Source organism: Lactuca sativa, chromosome 1 (assembly GCF_002870075.4).
Source record: "Lactuca sativa cultivar Salinas chromosome 1, Lsat_Salinas_v11, whole genome shotgun sequence".
Lineage (NCBI taxonomy): Eukaryota > Viridiplantae > Streptophyta > Magnoliopsida > Asterales > Asteraceae > Lactuca > Lactuca sativa.
Genome location: NC_056623.2, coordinates 144,060,239 through 144,077,574, shown reverse-complemented (window position 1 = coordinate 144,077,574; position 17,336 = coordinate 144,060,239). Strand labels below are relative to the sequence as shown.

General features: G+C 36.3%; 1 protein-coding gene across 1 annotated transcript; it reads left to right on the top strand.

Annotated features, from left to right (window-relative positions):
* The first annotated feature begins 16,000 nt into the window (after window positions 1-16,000).
* Window positions 16,001-16,703, top strand: LOC111917465 (putative F-box/LRR-repeat protein 23). Its single transcript, XM_023913151.1, has 2 exons — window positions 16,001-16,086; window positions 16,172-16,703. Exons 1-2 carry the CDS (start codon window positions 16,001-16,003, stop codon window positions 16,701-16,703), a joined length of 618 nt encoding a protein of 205 aa, XP_023768919.1.
* Window positions 16,704-17,336: the final 633 nt, after the last annotated feature.

The following is a 17,336-nucleotide window of genomic DNA, read 5'->3' as shown; positions in this document are numbered from 1 at the left end:
TAATCTTACATAGTCAAATCAACAAACATGACAACACATAAAGAAGCCTAAATTGATATATAACCAATTAGGTTTTGTTGAACAACTTTTTCAATTTATCAAAATTTTATTTTATTACAAACTTACATGAGTAATCAATAATCTTAAGCAAGTGAAAGAAGTAATTGTTAATTTAAAGCTAGTAAAAAATATAATATTGTGAAATTGCTTATAATTTGCATGTTTGCTTATTGTCCTGGAGGTACCCAACCACTTGGACATGTATTATTATTTGATTAATTAGTGCATTAATTACATTATAGAATATGAAATTTAAGAATTGTTCAAATTCATTTACACTTGATTTATTAATAGAAAATTGACAAATTTATAGTCATAAAAGTATGCTTAATTCAACAACTTTTTATCAAAATTAGTAGAAAACCGAGTTTCTTGAAGAAACAAATGAAATACACAAAAACGATATAAATAAAAAACAAAGAATTGAGCAAAGAACATTTGAAGATCATGTCAGAAAGATATGACCAATATGATCTTTTTAGCACTTTTCAATATTGTCATGGTTAATGTTTTCTCATCTTCAAGATGATAAGTACAAGTGAGTAGAGAAAACAAATTTATAAGCATAAAAATATGCTTAATTCAACAAATTTGTTATCAAAGTTAATGGAAAATATTTTTTTTTCAAAATACTCAATTATTAAGTATGTAGGATATTACCACTAAGGTATTTAGAGTTTTGCATTCTCCTCAAGCTTCAATACAAACATCAACTAATGCTCATAATTTTCAAGTAAAATTCTCTGCAATTTAAACTTAAATATAGTAAATATAATCAATAACATTATAGAAAAAGGGTAAGTTTAGAATAAATACATACAATTATTGAGTTAGATAGTTGGAAATCGAGCAATTGTAATTTAACATATATCAAACCGATTATTACTTTCAAAACTTGAGGTATTTACTATATTAATAAGATTTAAATTCAAGATGACTGTTTTTCCCTTGATGAATTTTGGTACCATCGATCTACATTGAAAATGAAATAGAATAATTATGAAGATATATCATGTTGATTTGCAAACATATAGGATGGTCAGTGCATAAATTAGGACTTTAAATTTGGAGAGGATTTGAATTTTGAATTTTATTTTAGGGATATAGGAAATTGGTGAAGGTTTGAGCGGAAACGTTAATAGACAACATGTTTGACCAAACATTGGTCAATATGACATAAGCAATTTGATCTAAGGGTGGAAAATGTATAAGTAAAACACAATTAAAAGTCTTTATTGTTTTAGATGATGGAATAAAGTTTCTCTTTTAAACATAGATGTCAATCTTCTATTTAGTAAATGTAAACGTCTTAGTGTTCGTCTCTCTCTAGCATCATTGTAATGAGTTTTATTATTTAATTCGATAAAATTTTATGATATCATTAATATCTAAAAATGATTATATTTCAATGGTAAATATTACTAATAAATTTATAAATAATTTCACAAGAAATATAAATAATTGTTGTATAACAGTTAAAAGATTTATAAAAGTTTACAATTTTCTAAAAATGATAGTTTTCTAATATTTATATTGAGGTTGTAATGAATAACATTGTAACAATGCTGAAATGTTCACATTCAAACGAAATAATAGAGTAAAATATGATTAAATTTCTCAATTCATCTGAGTTTAAACCTAAAAGGAAAATAGATGAATAATTCAACAATTCATAAAACCCAAAATATATTCAACTGATCAAAATTCTAACCCAAAAATGAATAGTATGAAATAATGTCACACCCCAAAACCGGAACGGCGGACACGTTCTGGGGTGGATGACGTCATGTCAAGTATCAAAACACATGCATTATAGTAATCAAAGTACAACAAAACATTGCATTAATAGTAATAGTTTTACATGGTTTACATTGCCATACATTAAAGTAATACAAGTAAATATAATAAGTACAGCATGGTACTAAGCTATCTTCATCAACAGCTCCGGGGATGTACCTGTCTAATGCTGACCTGAGAATACAAGTTATTTGAAAAGCGAGTATCAGCATTTTTACAAATGCTGGTGAGTTCATAAGCATTTAGTGACATTTTATTCAAATAACTTTATATAAGTAGTAGTTTTCAGGTATATAGTGAAATAGTGTCCTTTCCGGAAAATCCTATATTTTCTATTTAAAATGCAGTCTTCTACCAAGACTGGTCAGAGTTATGTGGTAAAAAGTAGTTTTCCCTTAAACACTTTCATTTTCAAAATACGGGATTTGCCTTTTAAGAAAGTCGGAGAATATCAGGGAAAATAACATATGCCTCAGCAGTGAGGACTGCTGGCTAAGGCAACAAGAATCATAGACTCCAGGAGAGTATTGAATGAACGACATGCCTGGCTCAGTCTAACAGAAAGAGACACAGACCCCAGACGGTACCAAATGAAAGGTACAGCTAGTAAGGTCTAAAACAGTGAACACAGACCCCAGACAGTACCAAATGAAAGGTACAACTAGTAAGGTCTAAAACAGTGAACACAGACCCCAGACAGTATCAACTGAATGATACGTCTAGCAAGGTCTAAAACAGTGAATACAGTGAATACAGACCCCAAGCAGTATCAAATGAATCATACGTCTAGCAAGGTCTAAAACAGTGTGACTCCGAGAGTGGGTTCCAGCATATAGTGTAAATTGCTGGTGAAAAACCATTACCTTAAGGCCATGGAATATAAGGTAACCTAGGATACTCGTAACCATACTAACCAACACTAGAGTACCTGACGCCCTACAAGCGTCTAGAGAATATGACATTTGTCACCCCTTGGCTTGGTAGGCCATGGACTGTAGCTAGCAGTCAGGGTGCAGGGGTGTCAATCCCGTATAGATCTATACACACAATGTCCGCTCTCCCTACAGGAGACTCTGGTTACCAACTAGACGACAGAGAAAGGCCGTGTCCCGAAGATGCATCCCAAATAGTGGGTAGTGTGTTTCCAATACAGTGTTGAACTAGAGGTAGAGACTCATAACTGAACTGACTGAAGTAAACGCATATGTCTATGCTTGTGTACATAATATATAACTAATGAATCAAACGACCTTCGGATGGACATCCGATCCCACCAGACCACATCTCAATGAAGAAAAGGAAATAGGGCGGACAAGCCTTCCTAAGTCCTTCAATCATTACTTATATGCATCTAAACAAGCACAAACATACATCTAACTACGCTTGAGTGTGTAACAAGTGGAATCATATCGTGAAGTATAACCGAATCGTATGGAATAACCAGATCGTGAAGTATAAGCGTACAGTGTGGAATAACCGAATCGTGATGTATAAGCGTACAGTGTGGAATAACCGAATCGTGATGTATAAACATACAGTGGGGAATAGCCAAATCGTGATGTATAAACGTACAGTGTGGAATAGCCGAATCGTGATGTATAAGCGTACAGTGTGGCATAGTCGAATCGTGATGTATAAGCGTTACCAATTATAGGTGTATCACGAAGTGGAAACGTTATAAAGTAGGAGTTTAAACTAAGTAAAAGCGAAGCAGTGGTATCTAACAAGTAAGAAAATACGGCATGAAAAAGAACCTTGATGAAAACCTTGGAACACCTTTATGCTTAAGAAAATCACAACTTGGTGTTCTTTGGTAAAATAAGTTTGAAAACTTTTAGAAATTCTTTGGAAACTTTTCGTAAAGCAGTTTAAAATGAACTTTGATAAAACAGTATAAGCAAGAGTTTTTGAATAAGTGAAAACCTTTTGGAAAACCATTTATAGTGTCCTACTTGGTAAAACAGTTTACAGTGTGGTAAATCCTTGTGCATGCGGGTTATCAATCACATGTGATTGATATGATAACTGGAATGTTTAACTTGTATTCCCCACCTATAAAACATGTAAAAACATTTAAAAGGTTCATTCAGGGGTATGAACTCACCTGGTGTAAGTGGATCCGATGAAGGCGCCGATTGGGTGCTCGGTGTCAAGTAAGGACTTGGACACACTTAGAGACCTATTTAACATATGATAACATATGTTCACATACAATTAGTATATTATATACTAATTTAACAAGTATACGCATTCTAAGGAGCGGAAAACACTTTGGTTAAGTGTTTGGGGTGTCCCGGGTAACAACTAAGGGTGTGAATGACTTAGGAATGGAGTTTACTCTTCAAGAGTAAACTGTATACACTTAGTTTAAGGCCCTGGGACAACTCCCTATGAGTTTATGGCCGTAAACTCATGGTGAGGGGTTCTAGGATGTTTAAAGGTCTCATATCAATTTGTAGATTTATGCTAGGCTCAAATATCAAATGTGTGAATGGGTTTAAAACATCAAATGGACCCTTTGAGGAGTTTACGACCCTAAGAAAGGGAGCTTACGGCCGTAAGCTCCGATACACTCTTTCTTTTGGTCTTTTAAAGGCTTAAGTGGTAGAGGGTAAATTCCTAAGCATTTTTCCTAGTCAAATGGGGAGTTTAGGGCACCAATTAACGCCTTTGTAGGAGTTTACGGCCCAGGCACCATTCCATGAGGGGTTTACGGCCATGAACTCCTTATGGAGTTGTTTTAATTGCATTTAAGGTCCCTAGCTTGTTGTTGGTCGTTTCTAGAATTTAATCCAAGGCCATTGGTGTGTTTAAGGGCATTTTTAACACACAAATATGAGTTTACTCCCCATGAAGAGGAGTTTACGGCCCAAGCATGTTCTTGGGCAGTAAACTCATGTTTACTCTTCAAAAACTCGTTTCAATGTGTTCTAAGTCCGATTCCATAAGCCTACAAGTCATATCTAAGCCTTAGGGACAATTTGGAGGGGTTTTGGGGCTTAAAAACCCCAATAAATGGTGTTTACGATCCAAGAGTGTTCTTGGGCCGTAAACACATCACTTAGTCCCTATTTTATGATTTAAACATGAATTTGCATGCAAGATAGGCTATACAACAAGTTAGGATAATTTACCTACTCGTTTGGGGCTCGAAACGGACGATTTTTGGCTCGGGAAAAAGTTGTAGAGAGAGAGTAAAAATGTGGAAATGGAGTTTACTCTCCCTTATATAGGGGTTGGACTTGAAGCATAGTGGAAATCTACCCAATACTGCCGTTATACGGGGTTTTTGGTCGCACCCGATTTAGTGTTCGTAATAAAATTTAACCTTTTTCCAAAAAAATGGAAATGTAAAGTAAGTGTATTTATCTCTTTTATCACGATGTTAACGACATATAATATAAATAAATAAACATTTATTTATTTGGCGACCTCTAGTTAACGAAACTTTTATAAAATGGAATATTCCATTAACGGTAACGGGGTGATGTAACGGAATAACCTTTGGGTTGTCACATCATCCCCCCGTTAGAGGGAATTTCATCCCGAAATTCAGGTCTAGGCAAGGTAATAGGTATGAATGATAGAGGCAGGAGGGTACTTCCTATTCGGTTTGTTCTCGCATTCCCAAGTGAACCTTGGTCTGTGTTTGTCATTCTAACAAACCTTCCCCTACGGGATGCGGATTCCGTCTCGTGTAGTTAGCGGGTTTCGACTGGTGTATCTACGAGGTTAGGTTTCTCAATGGTTTCTATCAAGATGTGTGGGATACAAAGAGTGACGTCGGGCAACACTGATCAAGTCTAAGAAGTGGATCGATCGGGTATGAAACTTGTGGAATATCCGGAAGTAGTAGTGGTCTGACGAGGGTTGGACCAATCTCCGTAAAGGATCTCGGGTGGTCCTAAGCTCTCGGAAAGGTAGAGCTTTTCATTACCTAGAACATAGTGTATTTCTATGGCAAGATCATCACTGGCGTGATCTCCATTCCGAAGTTCCTAACGTTCTCTCTCGTACTGGATGTGTAGTCCCTCAAGTTGGTTCTTAGGAAGCTCGGGTTGTCCTTGGTTTCGTGTTTCCTGACAATTGGCTTTTAGAGGCTTTCTAGGTCATCGAATGGGTTGTGTAACTACGGTTTTCTGTTTGCTGTGGCGTGTCTATCTCAAGCTCATGTAAAACGAACCTGCACTAACGAATCTTGAGATACGGAAACCATCAGGGTCGGGGAGACAGGGTTTCACTAGACGAGTGTTGGACTACCTCGGGAGGTGGTTCTACTATTTCTGGGTGAGATAGTATTCGTGGACACCTAATAGTCCAATGAATCTCTAAGACCTTGGTTTATTCTAGTGCGGAAAGCGCATGCTCCTGCATAACCCCTCGACTAACACCAAGGCTGGCGTTAAGTCTATAATCTCTTCGGGATCGGGGTCATGAGGCTTAACGCAACTACTTTCGCACTTTGATCATGTATTCTTGGCTGCAGAGGTTATCCTGTGGTTCTCGGTATTCTAGTGTTTACTTCGGAGAATGAAGTCTATCGTCTACAGGGCGACGATGATTTCCTCCATGCGAGAGGGTGGAGGGTTATAGGCACTAATTGTCTGTAACAGGGTGGACGAAGTGCCTGAGTAGTGCGGACATCTTCTGCAACTACTCTTCCGAAGGTTCTAAGTCTTCTCGGTCTAGGTCAAATCTAGTGAGTATAGGGTTCCATTACTCGGAACTTTAATCTCTTTACTAACTGAGGTTGCTAATTATCATATGAGCTTAACCGTTATGACAACAAAGTTCGGATTTGTGATCATTATAGTAGCTCAACCCGCAGTGGTTCTCTTGACTCCAACTCCTATTTTATGGAATAGGATGAAGGGCTTTACTATGAGGTTCGTGGTAGAGCTCATACTTGGCTCAACCACTAATACTTGAAAGGCCGTATATAATTGAGGTCGGTAGGATGTTCAGTTGTGCGACTCCACCCCAGACCCACAACCCAACGAGGAACAGGGAGTAGGGAGGAAGCACACATCTTAAATCTTTTTGACCTCAACTATATACTACCTTTATGCACATACCTGGTTATAGTGGTCAGTCCCATGAGTTCTATCCTCTGGGTTCACGAACCTGATGTGCGAGGTGTGAAGGGTCTTTTTGGGGAATCTACGAAGTATGCTTCGGATGGTTATCGTCTTCTGGAATGCATGCAGTGCCTTTCGCTTCAGTTCTTATCTGTCTAAGGAGGGTTGGTTAACAGCGCGCGGTACCTCTCTCCTGGGTACTTTGGAAGGTTTGAAATAAAAGTGACGACTGAAGGATCGCATTAGTCTTTATTATTTTTATTTTTTTTAGGTTCGGAAGAATCTTTATTTGCCGATAGGGCTATGGAGAAAGTTCTTTTTACACAACACTAAGGATTTACACATGGCTGAACGAAGTCAAACCATGATCGATAGAGTCGTCGAAGTTGGCATACCTTGACATGATATAGGTTGAAGATCGATAGAGTCATGCGCCGAACAGACACACAAGTTCTAGGCGTCTCAGGTTTCGTCCTGTGTATCACTGCCGCGGATACTTGGATCGATAGAGTCGACGTGGAACTATAAAGTGTTCTAAGTGTTTCTGAGTAGAGTACCTTTTTCATGAATGGATTCTCACGAGGCATTTCTATAATCGCCTAACATATACTAGTCATGTATAATTAAGGTGGGGAGGACTGTTGACTGAGCGACTCCGCCCTAAATCCACAACCAAACGAGGAATAGGAAATGAGGCGGGATTCACTCACTCTAGGTCTATCCATCTTAACTATACATGGCCGTAACGTATATTTTTAGCCATTATAGTTTTACCTAATGAATTTTAAAATTTATAACAGTGCTGCAAATTTCGCCTTAATGGGGAAGTATTTACATTTGAATTAGCCTTTTAATGTTTTCAGTTTAGTTATCTGAGATCGAGAGACGTACCAAAATCTTCCGGGTTCCTTGATGCTTCTCCTTAATCAGTAGAGTTAGGCTCCTCCTGTGTCCTTGTTGTATCCTTCAGTTGGGCAATCTCTTTTGTAGTGTCCAATCTCACCACATAGTCGGCAAACTGGATTGGCCGTCACATTGGTGGTTGATGTAATGAACTCAAACGGGGTTCTGCAGATGCGAGCAGTATGCCCCAACATGTGATACCTAGCACAATAGAGCTCCCGGCAGACACCATGATGATGGTAGCTGCACTTGCTGCAATGGGGAAGGTTTCCTAAGTATGGTCTCCTAGGTGTAGGGATGGGAGGGTTGGCAGGGGTATTGACTGCCTCAGCTCGTTGCCCTTCGGAAGGTCCTTGAGCCGAGGTACATCCCTCCTCGATCTTGATCTTTCTCTTCAGTGGATTTGAGTGAGGTTCATAGGCGGCTGGGTATGCAGAGGTTGCTTGCTGCTGTCCACTACTAGGATCAGAATTCTCGATAGGGCCCTTGCTAACATTGGCGTTGTTAGCATTCAGGTGAGCCATGACAGCTGCTACAGCTGCCGAGACTACAGCTTGGAACGTAGCTTCGTCGAATAAGAGAGTAGGTTTCTTGCTTGCGGACTGGTTGCGCTTCTTCGTTGGCATGGTTTTTCCTACACGGAAAGGAATGCAAGATGATGAGAGATGTTGGCTAACCCTGGACATATCTGTCTCGACTGTATTAGGCATAAACTTTCTCGTGCCTCGGATGTTGGTTGTCTGAGTGTCGACCTACATCCCTATGATGTAGTCCTGGTGTGCAAGGTAGGGGTATGAGTATCAGAAAAAGGCCATAAGATGCGAGTCATTCCTACTACGTTACCTTTATACTGGGAAAGGTTTCACTCTCCGGCCTGGAGAGATATGAGAACAGTTCGGAACGAAACCGCGGAAAGAGAGGCTCATGAAGGCTTATGGCTAGATACTCTCAATAGAGGTGCGGGGATCCGTTCTAATCGTGTAACTGGCAACGGGAAACGACGATTTACCTAACACATAGCGTGAGTAGTGTAACCACTAACTCACTAAATTTGTATTCTTTTAAGGGTGTATTAGCGTGACGAACACGAGGAAAAAGACACTTCCCGGGTTCCATGTACTGGCTCCCTCTGTCTGCCTCGTATCTTTGATTGAAATCGGCGTTGGTTTGCTTCGGGTAGTTACCTAGGGTTCTTCTCTTGTGAAGACATATTGAATTTCTACTCCGCCTCACTTCCGAATCTGACTCCGGGGGTCATCACTTCATGATGGATGACTGAAAATTTCAGGATTTTAGGCGAATTTCTCACTGATGTCCCTAAAAAGATATGGGCACTTGGTGAATTCAATAGTCTCAACCTAGTTCATTTATTTCTGAACAGGAAATCTTCTCAATGAACCTCTTCTGGGTCTGCATCAACTCTTCTGTCAAGCACTGAAGTGGATAGGGTTGTCTACAGGGTTCGTGCGAGAATGGAAATGTCTAAAGAATCCTAAGAGATTATTAACATTTCACTGGATGATCCATATCGAGTCCTACTACGATTACACAGGGTATACAAATCATATATAGCTTAGATCTGATAGGCCTTCAAATATGTGATACTACTCTATATCCACATCCCAATGAGGAAAAGGAAGTAGAGCGAAACCACACATTCTTAGCCTATGGGATCCTTATTATATATAACCTTGGGAGTATACCCTCTGTAGTTGTAGGTATATCAATAAGGATCTTTTTAGTTCTTCACACAAGGTTAGTTATAGATCCTAAAATACCCCTATGGTATTTTACTTCTTGTTTGTTTCTTACCTTCTGATTATGATTCTGGGATTAGTGTGAATCTTTTAGTGTTCCAAAATACTCCTATAGTATTTTGACTTTATGTTTGGCTCTAGCATTCCTAGTTGGTAAGTTTCAGACCTATTGCAACACCACTATCACTCCCAAGCACACGTTCATCGCATCTCAAATAAATGTAGTTGATCAGGTTACATTTATTCCAGCTTACGATTACATAACTGCCCAAGTTTGACGGTAATGTTTAACATCCGAAGACTTTTATTATTGTTCTTCTTGTGATACTTTTGTACGAGTGTTTAGATTCTGGATGTTATTATACTTTGGTAAAATATGGTTATATTTTAAAGTATAATTCTTGGTCAGAGTGTTTTATCCCTTTGTATTTATAGGCTGTATATCTTCTATGAATTGATATACTTAGCTCACTATAAACAATGCTCTGATACCAATCTGTCACACCCCAAAACCGGAACGGCGGACACGTTCTGGGGTGGATGACGTCATGTCAAGTATCACAACACATGCATTATAGTAATCAAAGTACAACAAAACATTGCATTAATAGTAATAGTTTTACATGGTTTACATTGCCATACATCAAAGTAATACAAGTAAATATAATAAGTACAACATGGTACTAAGCTATCTTCATCAACAGCTCCGGGGATGTACCTGTCTAATGCTGACCTGAGAATACAAGTTATTTGAAAAGCGAGTATCAGCATTTTTACAAATGCTGGTGAGTTCATAAGCATTTAGTGACATTTTATTCAAATAACTTTATATAAGTAGTAGTTTTCAGGTATACAGTGAAATAGTGTCCTTTCCGGAAAATCCTATATTTTCTATTTAAAATGCAGTCTTCTACCAAGACTGGTCAGAGTTATGTGGTAAAAAGTAGTTTTCCCTTAAACACTTTCATTTCAAAATACGGGATTTGCCTTTTAAGAAAGTCGGAGAATATCAGGGAAAATAACATATGCCTCAGCAGTAAGGACTGGTGGCTAAGGCAACAGGAATCATAGACTCTAGGAGAGTATCGAATGAATGACACGCCTGGCCCAGTCTAACAGAAAGAGACACAGACCCCAGACGGTACCAAATGAAAGGTACAACTAGTAAGGTCTAAAACAGTGAACACAGACCCCAGACAGTACCAAATGAAAGGTACAACTAGTAAGGTCTAAAACAGTGAACACAGACCCCAGACAGTATCAACTGAATGATATGTCTATCAAGGTCTAAAACAGTGAATACAGTGAATACAAACCCCAAACAGTATCAAATGAATGATACGTCTAGCAAGGTCTAAAACAGTGTGACTCCGAGAGTGGGTTCCAGCATACAGTGTAAATTGCTGGTGAAAAACTATTACCTTAAGGCCATGGATTATAAGGTAACCTGGGATACTCGTAACCATACTAACCGACACTAGAGTACCTGACGCCCTACAAGCGTCTAGAGAATATGACATTTGTCACCCCTTGGCTTGGTAGGCCGTGGACTGTAGCTAGCAGTCAGGGTGCGGGGGTGTCAATCCCGTATAGATCTATACACATAATGTCCGCTCTCCCTACAGGAGACTCTGGTTACCAACAAGACGACGGAGAACGGTCGTGTCCCGAAGATGCATCCCAAATAGTGGGTAGTGTGTTTCCAATACAGTGTTGAACTAGAGGTAGAGACTCATAACTGAACTGAATGAAGTAAACCCATATGTCTATGCTTGTGTACATAATATATAACTAATGAATCAAACGACCTTCGGATGGACATCCGATCCCACCAGACCACATCTCAACGAAGAAAAGGAAATAGGGCGGACAAGCCTTCCTAAGTCCTTCAATCATTACTTATATGCATTTAAACAAGCATAAACATACATCTAACTACGCTTGAGTGTGTAACAAGTGGAATCATATCGTGAAGTATAACCGAATCATATGGAATAACCGGATCGTGAAGTATAAGCGTATAGTGTGGAATAACCGAATCATGATGTATAAGTGTACAGTGTGGAATAACCGAATCGTGATGTATAAACGTACAGTGGGGAATAGCTGAATCGTGATGTATAAACATACAGTGTGGAATAGCCGAATCGTGATGTATAAGCGTACAGTGTGGAATAACCGAATCGTGATGTATAAGCGTTACCAATTATAGGTGTATCACAAAGTGGAAACGTTATCAAGTAGGAGTTTAAACTAAGTAAAAGCGAAGCATTGGTATCTAACAAGTAAGAAAATACGGCATGAAAGAGAACCTTGATGAAAACCTTGGAAAACCTTTATGCTTAAGAAAATCACAACTTGGTGTTCTTTGGTAAAATAAGTTTGAAAACTTTTAGAAATTCTTTGGAAACTTTTCGTAAAGCAGTTTAAAATGAACTTTGATAAAACAGTATAAGCAAGAGTTTTTGAATAAGTGAAAACCTTTTGGAAAACCATTTATAGTGTCCTACTTGGTAAAACAGTTTACAGTGTGGTAAATCCTTGTGCATGCGGGTTATCAATCACATGTGATTGATATGATAACTGGAATGTTTAACTTGTATTCCCCACCTATAAAACATGTAAAAACATTTAAAAGGTTCATTCAGGGGTATGAACTCACCTGGTGTAAGTGGATCCGACAAAGGCGCCGGTTGGGTGCTTGGTGTCAAGTAAGGACTTGGACACACTTAGAGACCTATTTAACATATGATAACATATGTTCACATACAATTAGTATATTATATACTAATTAAACAAGTATACTCACTCTAAGGAGCGGAAAACACATTGGTTAAGTGTTTGGGGTGTCCCGGGTAACAACTAAGGGTGTGAATGACTTAGGAATGGAGTTTACTCTTCAAGAGTAAACTCTATACACTTATTTTACGGCCCTGGGACAACTCCCCATGAGTTTACGGCCGTAAACTCATGGTGAGGGGTTCTAGGATGTTTAAAGGTCTCATATCAATTTGTAGATTTATGCTAGGCTCAAATATCAAATGTGTGAATGGGTTTAAAGCTTCAAATGGACCCTTTGAGGAGTTTACGACCCTAAGCAAGGGAGCTTACGGCCGTAAGCTCCTATACACTCTTTCTTTTGGTGTTTTAAGGGCTTAAGTGGTAGAGGGTAAATTCCTAAGGATTTTTCCAAGTTAAATGGGGAGTTTAGGGCACCAATTAACCCCTTTGTAGGAGTTTACGGCCCATGCACCCTTCCATGAGGGGTTTACGGCCATGAACTCCTTATGGAGTTGTTTTAATTGCATTTAAGGTCCCTAGCTTGTTGTTGGTCGTTTCTAGAATTTAATCCAAGGCCATTGGTGTGTTTAAGGGCATTTTTAACACACAAATATGAGTTTACTCCCCATGAAGAGGATTTTACGTCCCAAGCATGTTCATGGGCATTAAACTCATGTTTACTCTTCAAAAACTCGTTTCAATGTGTTCTAAGTCCGATCCAATAAGCCTACAAGTCATATCTAAGCCTTAGGGACAATTTGGAGGGGTTTTGGGGCTTAAAAACCCCAATAAATGGTGTTTACGGTCCAAGAGTGTTCTTGGGCCATAAACACATCACTTAGTCCCTATTTTATGATTTAAACACGAATTTGCATGCAAGATAGGCTATACAACAAGTTAGGATAGTTTACCTACTCGTTTGGGGCTAGAAACAGACGATTTTTGGCTCGGGAAATAGTTGTAGAGAGAGAGTTTAGAGAGAGAGAGAGAGAGAGTAAAAAGGTGGAAATGGAGTTTACTCTCCCTTATATAGGGGTTGGAGTTGAAGCTCAGTGAAAATCTACCCAATACTGCCGTTATACGGGGCTTTTGGTCGTACCCGACTTAGTGGTCGTAATAAAATTTAACCTTTTTCCAAAAAAAATGGAAATGTAAAGTAAGAGTCTTTATCTCTTTTATCACGACGTTAACGACATATAATATAAATAAATAAACATTTATTTATTTGGCGACCTCTAGTTAACGGAACTTTTATAAAATGGAATATTCCGTTAACGGTAACAGGGTGATGTAACGGAATAAACTTTGGGTTGTCACAAATAAAGTCATCAAAAATCAAACCCCATAACCAAATAGTATGTAAACAAAATATGAAATGAATAATATTCAAATCACTCAACTACTTAAACAAAATCATGAAAATAAGATATTATTTATCTTGCTTTGGAATTAACAGTTTTGGTTTGCCTTCTCTAGAAATACGATTTGTCATTGATGTTGATGGTCATTTGTTTGAGGACATGGTTGTCAGATTATCAACATCGTAAACATCTTACTAGTTGTGTTTTAATTCTTCATGCCCATACATTTTTTTAAAGGATGTCCACTTAGTTAATGGACTTGTTACATTGTTTTTATCAAAATTTGAAGCGGGTGTGGCGTTATCACCAGTAAACGAAACAACATTCTAAATGTAGAAAATAAATTCATATGTCAATCTAAAAGTTAATAATATTTTAAGGTTTTTAAAATATTAGATTTAGTTATATTATATTTTGAAACCTTCGAATTTAATGTGTCTTGAGATCCGATTTTTGCCAATAAAACATTAAACAAATTGGATTTTGGCGCCTACATTTGTAGTACATAGAAATATGTTAGTTGGTCAACTGAAATATAAAAAAACAAAATTTAATAAGTGTAATGTTTGTAGTATTCTTCGTAAAAGAATGTTTCATGTTCGATGTTAATTTTTTTTCCAATTCAACAATGATTGTATTATCAACAATAAAGTTTGAGATCGTATAATAATCAACTTTGCTCTTCAAATTATAATGTGAAATTTGAATTTGAACACCAACTTTTTATCGAAAAGTACATTCAAAGCAAATGGATAAATCTCCATATTACCCTCCTAAAAATTAAAAAAAAATGGTTATAAAAATAGATAGACAAAAGGTAAAAAATTAGTTTTATATAAATGATGTTAATATCGATAACCTCATTAAACTTTTGAAGCAACTCTTGTGCAGTTTTTCTAGAAGTTTCTTTGTTTCACGATCAAATAATATAAATGATACCACACCGGTAAAGTCTTGTACTTGAATGTTGATTTTGAATCTAAAGTCATTGATATAAACAAATACAGTAATATAAAATTAGAAAATTTAACTAAAGAGTATAATAATATGTATAAAAGAATTATTGAAAAACTTAGAACAAGATATATGTATTTGTTTATGCAAGTTGAAGTGTAACAACAAAAAACTTATTCATCTTGCTTTTGGTCCGTTCTACGAGTTTTGCCATCATACGTTAAAACGACTTTTATGGCCTTCTCTTGACAAACATGGGTCAGCATATTAAAAAAAATTAATATAAAGGATATAATTTTGTTTCTATAACTAAATGAATGAAACTAATAACTAAAAGTATATTGATTAATTCTTTCATGACCTCTCAACACGAATATAGTAATAACAAGTAATAAAAACAAAGTAAATATAAGAAATTGTAGAAGAAGGAGAAAAAAGTAAATAAAGAACCTATAAAAAAAATTATAGAATAAGACCGTTAAAGAAGAGCACTATAAATCATACGATTCAATTCAAAATCGTAAGAAGAACAACTTCAATATAATCGTATATATAGGTTGTTTTTCAATAAGGAAATCATTATCTTCCAAAAAAAATGGGATCCTAAAATATTATCTTGGAGATTTTCGGTTATTCATCTAGAAAAAAATGATATCATTTATATTGAATCAAAATTTCAAATTAATTGACTTGCTTAATTAATGAGTTTTAAATTCAAAACCATTATCTCAAATTGATTTATTTTACGTGGGATATACCAAGAGATAAACTATAAATAATATTGACTTTATTTTTGACTCTTAAATATTTTGCTAATTTAATAGGATTAGATTAGATTTTATAGGTTAATGACCAAATTACTGATATGCTTATTTATTGAGTTTCTTCAAAAAATAAATAAATAAAAATTAAACGGGTTTGAATTTTGAAGCGAGAAGCTATAAATAAGAGAGTTAAATTAGAAACAATATTAATTAAAGAAACTAATATCTCATATATAAATAGAATGATATGGTATAATTGATAATGTAATTATTGAATTTAAAGATTCTATAATTATTAAATATTCTATAATTAAATGTAATTGTGTTTGAATTTTATTTGAAGACGATGATGTCATCAATCTAATCTAATGATGGAAAAATAGGATTGAAATGCAATCAAGGGTCCTGATTGTTTGATTGGTAAATTAAGGGTTTTGTTTTAGTAATATTTAGAGATTCGTTTTTAATGAATAGGATTCTTCTGTTATCTACGCGTTTGGTATGATATAATCCTCTACTCAGATAATTAAAACCTACAAACATCGATGGTTCACATTCCGTCCTCACATGAAGTAGCAACGGAAAAGGGTTTTTCAGGTGACAAAGAGACGATCAAGGAGTACAGGGTTGTGTTATCTAAATGTATTAATGTTTTATATAAATGTTTTATATAAATGGTTTTGATCATTCGCTCTTAACCCTTTTCTTTCTTGTAGTGGAAGATCTTTGGAAACGCTTGATATTCAGTTTTGTCGTTTAAGCGATGATATGGTGTTGAAGCATTTAAAGCCACTTCTAAATCTTAGAGTCTTGGATATCAGCTATTGCCGAAAGTTCACAGCTAAAAGCCTTGTAGCGTTTGGTAATCAATGCACGTCTTTGATTCACTTGAAGAGAAACAATTACCCAACGAAAGAGTTCCCAGCTATGGATGATTCCGAAGCCAAAGCCATTGCTGACACCATGCCGAAACTACAACATCTGAAACTTTGGTTTGGGCGATTTGGTGATTCGGGTCTTTGTGAAATCCTTAGTAAATGTAAGTATCTTAAGCATCTTGACATTCGTGCATGTTGGAATGTGAAATTGGAGGGTAATCTTAAGAAGATGTGTCAAAAGCTTGTGTGTTTCCGGATCCACGATTGCAAGTTTATTGAGAGTGATCTATATGACATGATTTTCCCGAATGGGCTCGGATACAAGGATCCTTTCACACAATTAGAAGCTCGCAGTAACCAAGTTTATTGATACTTAATATTTTATAAAGGGTCTTTATTATTATTTTAAATTAATTTTAAAAATAGTTTTAGCAAAATGTGGCTAGAAGTTTGAACCGTGTGTATCAAATTGATGTTTCACTGACCTATTTGATATTATGGGCGTGTTCGACATAGAACGTTTGAGAGCTTCTAGTTTCTAACGTTTGACAAAACGTTCCGTTTTGAACAGAAAGTCTGTTGAGTACTACAAACTTCTAAGGTTTAGTTTAAACAAAATGTTCCGAATCCAAAAGTTCTCATGTAGCGTTTTCCCGAACACACTCTACATATTACATTCTTATTTGTATCGGAGTCTATGTCAATTTGTTTTTGTTTTTTACGGGTAAATGTGATAACATTAGACTTGGAGCAATTCGGTAATTACCCTTATGATAGAATCTTTTAGCATAACAACTTATTATTACTTTTTAAAATATTAATTAATAATGAAAACATCAGTAAAATCATTTATTTGAAAATATTAAATATAATTAATATAATCTATAAAAAAACGTCCACGAAGTCAACCCATTAAAATTTTTTAACGATAAATCAGTGTTACTAAAATCACCCTTACATAAATTCCTATAATATTAGAAAATCATGAAAACATCAAAGTACT